The following is a 10,263-nucleotide window of genomic DNA, read 5'->3' on the forward strand; positions in this document are numbered from 1 at the left end:
CAGATCACCACTGATTGTGGTAGTCAATTTCGGAGTGAACTCTTTCGAGAACTAGCCAAGTACTTTGGTATTTGCCTTTGTCACACCACTGCGTATCACCCACAACCCAACGGCATCATTGAAAGGTGGCACAGGTCCCCCAAACAATCCATAATGTGTCACACATCCGTACACTGGACGATCTCATTACCTTCAGTTCTTTTGGGACTTCGGACTGCTTTCAAAAGGGGAACTTAACTGCTCTCCAGCCGAACTAGTGTATGGCCAAACTTTGCGTCTTCCGGGACAATTCTTTATGCTTCCTGATAGCAACATTACGAGGAGTGACTTCCTAAAAAAAACTTACTGTTAATTAAGGAATTTATTTTTCTAAACTAGGTGTCTAGCCATTAAATAGACCCCAAAAACTATAACTTTTGGGATTATTGAGATATAAGCGCTTTACAGGGACATGTTTTGCATAATTTTTTTTTTTTTTTTGTCTCTAATATTGTTATTCAGGAATGCACTCCCTGTGTTAAAGGAGTGACTGCCTTTTTTTTTACTTCCTTGTACCAAGTAAAAAGGAAGTATTGTAATCGCGAAAAGTTTCAGGCAGCATATTTCAACGAAAATATCCATTTTGACCGCTATCGAATGCAATTTAACGATGTTTTTGAGTGACATCTGTACGTTAAGGACAGAATAAAAGACTCTTTTCATCCAAAGAAAATTATAGAACTGCTTTAAAATGAATTCTGAAGAGAATTTTTCGTGCCGTCTGTTGGAACGTATGTACGTACGTACGTATCTCGCATAACACAAAAAACGAGTAGCCTCAGAACGTTGAAATTTTGTATATAGGACTGTTATAACATGTAGATGTGCACCTCGTATTTTGGTTGCAATCGGCCGGAACAAACGTATATAAATATATTGTTACGAATTTGGTATTTAAAAAGCTAATGTTAGTTCAATTATAAATTAAATGGTTTTATTTCTCGCGCAGTGCAACGCGTGACGAATATTAAAAGAAAGCTAAGCCGGAAAATTGAAAATACAAGAGCGCGTGCATTAAACATTTAATAATATCTCTTTTTGATTTCGAGAAAGTACTAGAAATTCTCGCGCGTGATTTTAAAATCTTATAAAAGGAGGAAAACCTCTCAGTTCGTAGTTACTTAGTTTGTTGTTGTTTAGAAAACTGCTCTTGTTAATTGTAGCGAATTCGCGGATTACCTTTCTTTAGCTGTTTTGAATTAAGTTCTTTTGAACTTTTGAGTAGTTAAAAGATAACTACTGTGATATATTGTGATACTGCACGATTATTTGAGGACATTTAATCATATTTGTTGTTATAATAATAAATTTTTCTTCATTTTTCATCGGACTTGTGCATTCATTTCGTAATGAACCCGTACGCACGCAACAATATTTATATATATATCCAGTCTGTTACCCGGCTCAGTGATCTCAGTTTCTTTAATCTTATATGTTTGCCAATTGTACATTTTTTGGTTTAAAAATGATTGAATTATGTTGTTCTTATCTTCCGGTTAAGGTTTTTATGCATTTAGGAAATCTGTATGCAATATTTTTAGAATTATCAACAATTTTAAAGCTATTTAAGTTCCGTTAATAATAATTTTTTGCCTAATAATTTTTTTGATGGCGGCCATTGCTTGTTTTGAAACAGCAGAATAGTGGATTTGTTGCCAATCTAGAGAAACTTAGCTTTGCAACAACAAAGATTATGCTTTCATTTATTATTGCGAATTGAATCATGGCCCACCAGCGGCCGAGCGGTAAAGTCGCTGAACACTGGTAGTTCGGTCCGAGGTTCGAATCCCACGAACGGGCTAGCTGCATGGGCGTTTTCGTGGTTTTTCCCATGTGTAACGTATATACAAGCCAGTTTCCCTTAGAAAGTCCTCCACTAAGGCATCATTCTCCTTAGGCAGATAGAGCCCTCGTGGCTTTGCCGTAATCACATTCAATCATGCTTAATCCTCTCTGGAATTTTTTTGAGGAAATAAATGTTTAAAATTTACTTTGTAATTTACTTTGTAATTTTTAATACAAATATTTTGAGTTTTTATGTATTTTTGTCTTGTCGCGAAGTGAGAACTGAATTAATTGAATGAGAAATACTCAATCGTCTGTGAAAAACTGTTTCTTTTTTGTTTTGTTTGCTTATTTTTTATACATGGTTCTAGCTTTATTATAGTATTTGAATAGAACATGTGGCAACGATTAGATAATTCTTTAAATGATATAAATTTTGTGCATTCTGAGTTATAGTATGCCCAGAGAGATTACAAAATTAATTCGAAAATTAAAACCAAGAAAAGCTCCCGGTTATGACCAAATTACTAATAAAACCCTGCAAAATTTACCAAGAAAAGCCATCCTGCAACTATATTACATCTTTAATGCTTGCCTGCGTGTAGGATTTCTTCCTAAACAATGGAAGCATGCGATAATCATTGTCTTGAAGAAACCTGGGAAAAATGGATCTTCGTCTTCAGATTACAGACCCATCAGTTTACTTTCAGCTGTTGGAAAGCTGTTTGAAAGATTTGTCATTAATAAGCTCACTAAATTCGCTGAAGACAATAATATTGGATATGTATGTATAATTTAATTATGGCAAAGCACACGAGGGCTATCTGCCTAAAGGGAGGAATGCCTTCGTGGAGGACTTTCTAAGGGAAACTGGCTCGTGTACACGTTACACATGGGAAAACTACGAAAACGCCCATGCAGCCAGCCCGTTCGCGGGATTCGAACCACCTCGGACCGAACTACCAGCGTTCAGCGTCTTTACCGCTCGGCCGCTGGTGGGCGACAATAATATTATTAAGGAACATCAATTTGGATTTAGGCATGGATAGCACCACCCAACAAGTTACAAGAATTACTGATATCATCGGTGAAGCCTTTAATAAAAAAGAAACTGTTGCTGGCATCTTCATTGATATTGAAAAAGCATTTGATAAGGTTTGGCACCGAGGCCTCCTTATGAAACTTATCGGAAACAAATTTTTACCTGGATTAATTCTACTAATTTCAAGTTTTTTGGAAAACAGAACTTTTCAAGTTCGTATTAAGAACGAGCTATCTAATATCAGTGTATTGAAAGCAGGTGTCCCTCAGGGCTCGAATTTTTCACCTTTTCTTTTTAACATCTACATAAATGATCTTCCCAGCCACAAAGATGCCATTATCGCCTGCTATGCAGACGATATTGCAATTCTCAGCAAATCCATCAGTCCGCAAAGAGCCATCCAAAACCTCCAAAATGCAATAGACTATATTTTCCCAATGGAAAATTAAAATTAAAATTTGGAAAATTAAAATCAATAAAAGCAAATCCACTACAATTTATTTCCAAAAGAACCCTTTCAGAAGACATCTCAACAATATCACAGTTAATAATATCTCCATCCCCAATGAAAAATGTGTTAAATATTTAGGCGTTTATATCTCGATCAAAACCTTCAAAAACCATATCGAAAATATCTGCAAAAAAGCCAACCAAGCAATAGGCAGTATCTATGTATTCATAGGGGAGAAATTCTAAACTTATTCTCGCTACAAAAAGAGTTATTTATCTACAAGCTATCCGCCCGATTTGTATGCTTCCCCAGCGTGGGATTCAACTGCAAGAACTCATCGCAAAAATACAAAGAATTCAAAACAAGGCCATCCGAATAATTACAAATGCGCCTTGGTTCGTACGAAACAGCACTCTTCACAATGACTTAAAAATTAAACCCACGGAGTCTGAAATTCTAAAAGCTTCTCATAACTTTTTTATGAAATGTGACAGTCATCCGAAGAATGTCATTAAAAAACTAGGAAATTATGATTTCACAATTGAACAACGCCACAAGAGGCCCTGTACCATTCACCATAAGAGTCGGCGGTAATGTATATATTTTCGTTTTCTTCTTATTTAGCCAAGATTTTACTTCACTTTCTTTACTTATAGATTTACTTATCCAATTACAATGCGCTATGGACTTTGTTCCTGCCAAAGCAGGTAGACTTTGTATGTAAATAGTTTTTACGCTTGTGAAAAGTTTCAATGCACAGCAAATTGTGTTTTTTATCATTTCACTTTCCAATTATTGCTTATCAGAAGAGTAATTTTTATGAAATTTTAAAAATGCCTTACAATACATCCTGCAAGAGATGGCACAACCACAGCTCCAGTCAATTAAAATGCTTTTCATCCCTACTAATAGATGGCGCCACACGACGCCTCATTTGTTCAAAGTTTACTTATTCTACGGACGGCGGCACAGGAGCCTCCGTCGCTAGTAATCTCTGAGTTCTAGCACAGCATGTGCACAAGTGCTTCCATATTATTGGATACAACTTACTCGATTCCTCAAGCATTTAAAAGTCAAGTATAATATATTGGTAAAGGACGTTAATGGTCGATTGCCTCTTACTAAGTGATAAGACATAGACATACTTATAATATGAACGAAATATAATACTGTTAAGTGAACCTAGCCAGAGTGTCGCTATGGTAAACAAATATAGTGAATTTTAAGAGTGCATTTATTCTATTGTGGTTTATGTGCTGTCGACGAAGTAGATTTAATTCAACCCAATAAGTTTAAATGAAATGCAAGAAAAAAGCGTATAATGTAATATTCCGTACAAGAAAGTCATGTTGTGTACACATCAAAGTTTTCCTTTAGCGAAAGTGTCAAATATTCGCGTTCTTGGGTTCAAAGTTTAGCTAGTTTAAACGGACGTTTAGGAATATAGTCGTTTCGATTCTGCTTACTAAGTATAAATAAACAACAACAGCAGTAGCGATGATAACGCTGCAGCACTAGTTTATTTTTGAAACATCTGTAACAATTAGCACAAATTAGGCCTTCGTATTAGTAACGCTACATAAACCTCTGGTTATTTCAGGCTACGATTCATAATATAAACAATTTCGTTTATGACTACGCCTGACAAATGACGCACCAATTTCAAATTGCGGCCAATTACGAGAAAGAATTTTCAAACTGCCAGGATTAGCAGAAAAATATCCAGATTCTCCTGTTCATATGGAACTTACGCATTGTGTTGCATTATATGTATAACTTAAAGACAATATACTGCATGATGCACTTGCAGAATCTAAAACTATTTACTTTATCATTCTGAATATCTTAGATTTAATCTAATTGAACAATTTGATGCTTAAATATAAAAAACTGATAAGAATTGTAAAGACAAAACATTCACATAAATAAGGCAAAAATATTACTTTTTGATTTTATAGTTAATATAAAAACTGAAGTACATGCGAAATCTTGAAAATATATTCAGTACTTACCATACAAGAATAGTAACAAAACAAAATATTTGTTTCGTATGATACGAAGTGCAGAAGTTTTATACGGCATACACGTTGATTTTTCTTTGAGTGCTTGGCATTCACTTGGTGGATTTAAGGGCTCATTCTGAAAGGCTGAAGAAAGTAATATTTTACTTTAAGGTTTAAAAAATTATTACAAAACGGTCAAACTCTGTTTTTCAATACTGACACAGCAAGTATGATGAAATAGTTGTGATGAAAGCATAAAAAGAGCCAGGCATGCTCAGTAAAAGTGTGTAGCGCAAGAAATCACTTCCAACGGTATTTTTAGAAATGGGTACGATCTTCATCAAAATCTAGCAACAAGCCTTATTTCGTTTCTTCTATATATATTCCCAGATATATTTGGGTACTTAATGTACTATCTCGTCGATCATGATGTTGGCATAGATTCCCACAAATGTTGTGCCAATCATTCCTGCGGAATTCTGAAGAAGCTGGCGCCCCTTCATTTAACAAATGATCAATTTGACCTGCTTTATTTTTGCGCTTCATTAGAAAACTTTTGTCAGTTCCTCTTATTTTGTTCCGATTATTTCCTTCCGATTTTACCGAAAGCTCCATTTAGAACGAAAAGTATGAGTACAAACATGTTGCAAATATCTGTTCCAGTCTATCACTATCAGTCGTATTCAACTAACCTTTCGTGTCCAACATTGAAAATAATCCACTACTTGCTGTTCTGTAGATGCTAAATCCGATTTGTTTTTTCAAAATTCAAGAAAGAAAGTACAATAATAACAGTTAATATGTTCCTTTGTTGATAAAATGCAAAACGTGGCTTATCGAGAATTAATCGGGATTATGTCAAATGAAGGCAAGATGTTATGAGTATGATGTTACTCAATGCTTACCCGCAATTAGCTCTAAATGGCAACAGTTTCACGGCACGTTGTTATCTAAATTTGTTTTTAATGAATACCTAATTTTTTGGCGATTTTTTTAAAGTTTTTTAATTAAAATTTTATAAATAAAATTTATAACTGAGGCAAGAACATGAATTGAATTTTGTTTTGCAATGAAATTTCTGCTACAGATCTTTGAAGATATTATCTAAAACAAGAGTTTTCTGAGTGATATAAGATATTTTATTCAGAGAAAGGGTCAAAGTTGAGCTGTGCTGTGGTAAATCATCCACTTCAACTAATGAGTAAAACATTGATCAAGTCAGAGATTTAGTAGTAAGCGACATACTTTAAACATTATGATATTATTGAACATGATCTTGTATTATTCAGATCCTGTCAAGCAATTTTAATAGATCATTTGAGCTTGGAGGTGTGCCGCTTTTCAAGTTGTTACCCAATGATTGCCTATTTCCCTCCGCAATACAACTCATTTAAGTAACTTAGGAGTTCCTCCTAAAACGCTATATTATGGTTTATTAAACACGGATCTATTATTTTGAAATATAAGCAGCTTTAATAATAAATCAAGCGAAGAAAGCTTGAAAACATCAAACAAAACTGAAAAATTAAAAGTGGGTTAAAATATCAAGATGTTCTTCGCAATTGTGATGCTGTGCAACAGGAATTTCTATTTATTAGTGTTGTGTAGCAAATTCATTTAATTATTTTAATTACTGCTTATCAAAATTTAATTTATTAACTATTGTAAATTTATACTACACAACGTGTTTTTCAATTAATTATTTGTTTGGTTTAATTTTAATTTGGATTTTTGGATTGGTAACTTCTTTTCACTCCTTACTTGCACACGCGCTGAAACACACAATGGAATTGGGTAAATTTCCACTTAATAAACTAGGATTTTTGTGACTTAATTTAAGTTTAACGCTTAATATTTAGTATCACAAAAACAGTCAGCTTTTTACTTTCATCGACGCCTTTTCGTTACTAACCATTCCTCGGCACCATGAACTACATGGTAAAATAATCATATTGATAGGACTAAGTATTTTAAAAAATTTCACACTTCTATCTTTTCCGACCATTTCGTATAAAAGTTTTAAAATCAAGAACAGACTTCTTGTTCACTGTGTATAATGAATTGAAACAAAAAAGAAAATGTGATCATACTTAAAGCTGTCAAGACTAGCATTCCAATGTTCGCTGCCGTAAGAATGACTGCCACGTTAAACTTGCCGTTTTCAATCAGATCTTTCCTTGAACAGTCACTGAATACCATAAAAGGAGTGAGAAGAAATCCACAAACACTGCCAAGCTGAAAAAAGGTACAAATTGCTATTACATATAAGCTAATAATTTTATTCATCTACAAAACCGTATGATATATACATAAATCGTTGGTGCCACCAAATTCAAATAGAAATTTGTACTTGGTCGTTGTCTCGTAAGTCTATTTTTAGGGTTCACCCCTAGTTGCTGTTTTTAAATTTCGAAAGTTTTGTTGAAAAAATATTATATTTTGGAACCAATTTTAACAGTTTAGGATCAAAACTGATGAAACTGAAAAATAACTCGGAAAATTAAATTTTAACTTATTAATGTGCCCTTGATATCAATTTTTGTGGAATTTGCCGTGCTTATGTAGATATAAGGCATTTTCTTCCTCCTTCCAGCATGCCTTCGTGGTGTGACGGTAGCACATTCAGCGCGTACATTCGAGAGGGATGGCTTCGAGTCCCGGCAAAGGCACTGCTCATTTTTCATGTACTCCTCCTTCAAAATAACCTAATGACTCTACAGTGGCATCCGAACTAAAAGGTGGCAGACGATAACTCGTCACCCCCAGCTACAATGAGTTCCAGCCCATACGGGAATTAAAGGAAATGAAGCAGCGGATATGATTGCGTTGAATGAACCCCACGTGAGTAGCATTGGTGTGCCCCTTCCGCACTCGTATCTGAAAACTACTCTCAAATGTGAACTAATGAAGCAGTGGCAAAACTACTGGGAGACAAGCACCACAGGCAGAAGACTATGATTTCCAACCAAAAGTTAACCACAATTTAAATAGCAGTTCTTCGCACCTTACACGGTATCTGACAAGGCATGGCCCATATATTACAGACATAACAGATTTCGCCTAAGGGACAGTGACCAATGTATTTGTGGCAGTCCTGGTGACCCAGATTACTATCTGTTTGACTGCTCGCACACAGGGAATTCACATTTAAAAAGACCAACTGCAATCAATATGCCAGCATGGTTCAAGAACACAATTAAGAATAAATATGCCCTCAGCCGCATTAGAGACTGCACTACCATTGCTAAAAGCATTGCTGACAACCTGGAGTGACTTCTTTCCTTGGACATCGAGCCGTCAGCAGCCTGCTCTGTACATGTATTAATTTACTTAATGTCTTGTGTTTTTTGTTTGTTTTTTCTGTTTTTAATTATATTTAATATTATGATTAATCTAGAATTCATTTAATGTATTCCGCGATTTGTAATGTATTTGGTCTTCTTTACATCTGTATCTGATTTTTATAGCACATTCTTAATATAACTGTATGCCTAACATGTACGATAATAGTGAAAAGTGTTCCGCTTAGTCTCAGCAGTCCCCACCATGCACCTTCTTTCCATGTTCTGGTCTTTACTTCAATGTTCCTCATTTCGTGGCCAATCCCCGGAGGACGCAGTACTAGGCTCTTATATTTATTCATGTATTTTTTTAATTCCATCGACGGGATCCAACAGGCTGAAAAGCACCTAACCCAGTGGGCCAGCTGTTCCGTCGATGGTGAAAAGAAAGAAAGATAACTCGTCACCACCAGGATTTGGCGATTGGGTCCTCTTCTTCTCAGCTGCATTTTAAAAGGGAGAGTGTATAAAGTACTTTCTCCTACTTCTAGCATGCCATTTTGTCTTAACTCGTACTGACTCCTGTGCTACGCGCCGCGGGGGCTAATCGCCCCTCTCTTTGCGGCTAACCACAGTTACTTAACTTCTCTGCCCATGAAAGAGGATTTTCTTATCGATCTCTTTATATTAGCCCATCGGATTTTCTTTTCACTTTCTTTAACGTATGCTCCTTCTTATCCATTTCATATTTTATTAACGAAGATGTAGAAGTAATTGCATTTATTTGCAAAGGTACTCCGTAACAAGAACGCCTTGGTCCAGCATGCCTTTGTGATGTAACGGTAGCACACTGGTAGCGTATTTGAAAACTCCAGGTTCGAGCCCCAGCGAGAAAATTGCGCGTTTTTCAAGTACTTCTCTTTCAAAATAACCTAATGAATCTACAATGACTAATATTGAAATTGAAGGAATAACCACAGTTCTCAAAATAATAAAAATTAAATTTCCCTCAATTTCAGTTTTGGAAAGTAACTTGGTGGCCAAATTAGTTTCAGAATAACTTCAGAATTAATGCATAACGTGGTTCTAGATATCATTCGAAATAAAATTATGTATTCAATGTGAAGGTATAAAAATATATGGCATATTCACGTTATTTACTAGAGAAACTACAATAACATTTTTGTTATTCCGTGATAATAGTATCAAAGTTTGGTTAAATACACAATCGTGGATTTTTAAAACTTGAAATATTCCATTTTTAAAATTATTATAGGAGTTAATGAATAGCCAAGTAATATTACCTGACTACCGAAAATTCCGAAAGCACAAGCACGTGATACTTCGTTGCTAGGGAACCATACAGCTGCGATGAAAGGTGGAAGAGCATAGATGAAAACACTGGATAAATAGGCGAAGAACATGCTTACAATAGCATAAGGGAATCCATCGGGCTTTAAAGTAGCAAACTGACAGGCTGATGCTAAAGCCAAAAGAAAAATTGAAAATAATAAAAAATTTCTTTCAAGAATTATTTATAATATATTTATATCAAAATCTAGAACACATTTCTCACATAAAAACCTATTTATTTTTGCATGTACGCAAAATGTTTGCTTGAAAAGTTAAGTTTTAATTTTTACTGAGGATTCTCATTTGAAA

At 34.9% G+C, this 10,263-nt stretch overlaps 1 protein-coding gene across 1 annotated transcript in view; it reads right to left on the minus strand.

The window, feature by feature from the left end:
- The window catches only part of LOC118179856 (choline/ethanolamine transporter flvcr2a-like), a 98,332-nt gene that overhangs the window by 42,437 nt on the left and 45,632 nt on the right, over nucleotides 1-10,263 (minus strand). Inside the window, exons 2-4 of the mRNA XM_085814294.1 lie at nucleotides 9,906-10,084; nucleotides 7,411-7,555; nucleotides 5,330-5,464 (exon numbers count right to left, since the gene is read on the minus strand). Coding sequence (XP_085670420.1) covers nucleotides 5,330-5,464; nucleotides 7,411-7,555; nucleotides 9,906-10,084 — 459 coding nt within the window. The remainder of the gene's footprint in view (nucleotides 1-5,329; nucleotides 5,465-7,410; nucleotides 7,556-9,905; nucleotides 10,085-10,263) is intronic.

This window comes from Stegodyphus dumicola, chromosome 4, assembly GCF_044657685.1.
Source record: "Stegodyphus dumicola isolate Sdum_Otavi_A_Nest chromosome 4, ASM4465768v1".
NCBI lineage: Eukaryota > Metazoa > Arthropoda > Arachnida > Araneae > Eresidae > Stegodyphus > Stegodyphus dumicola.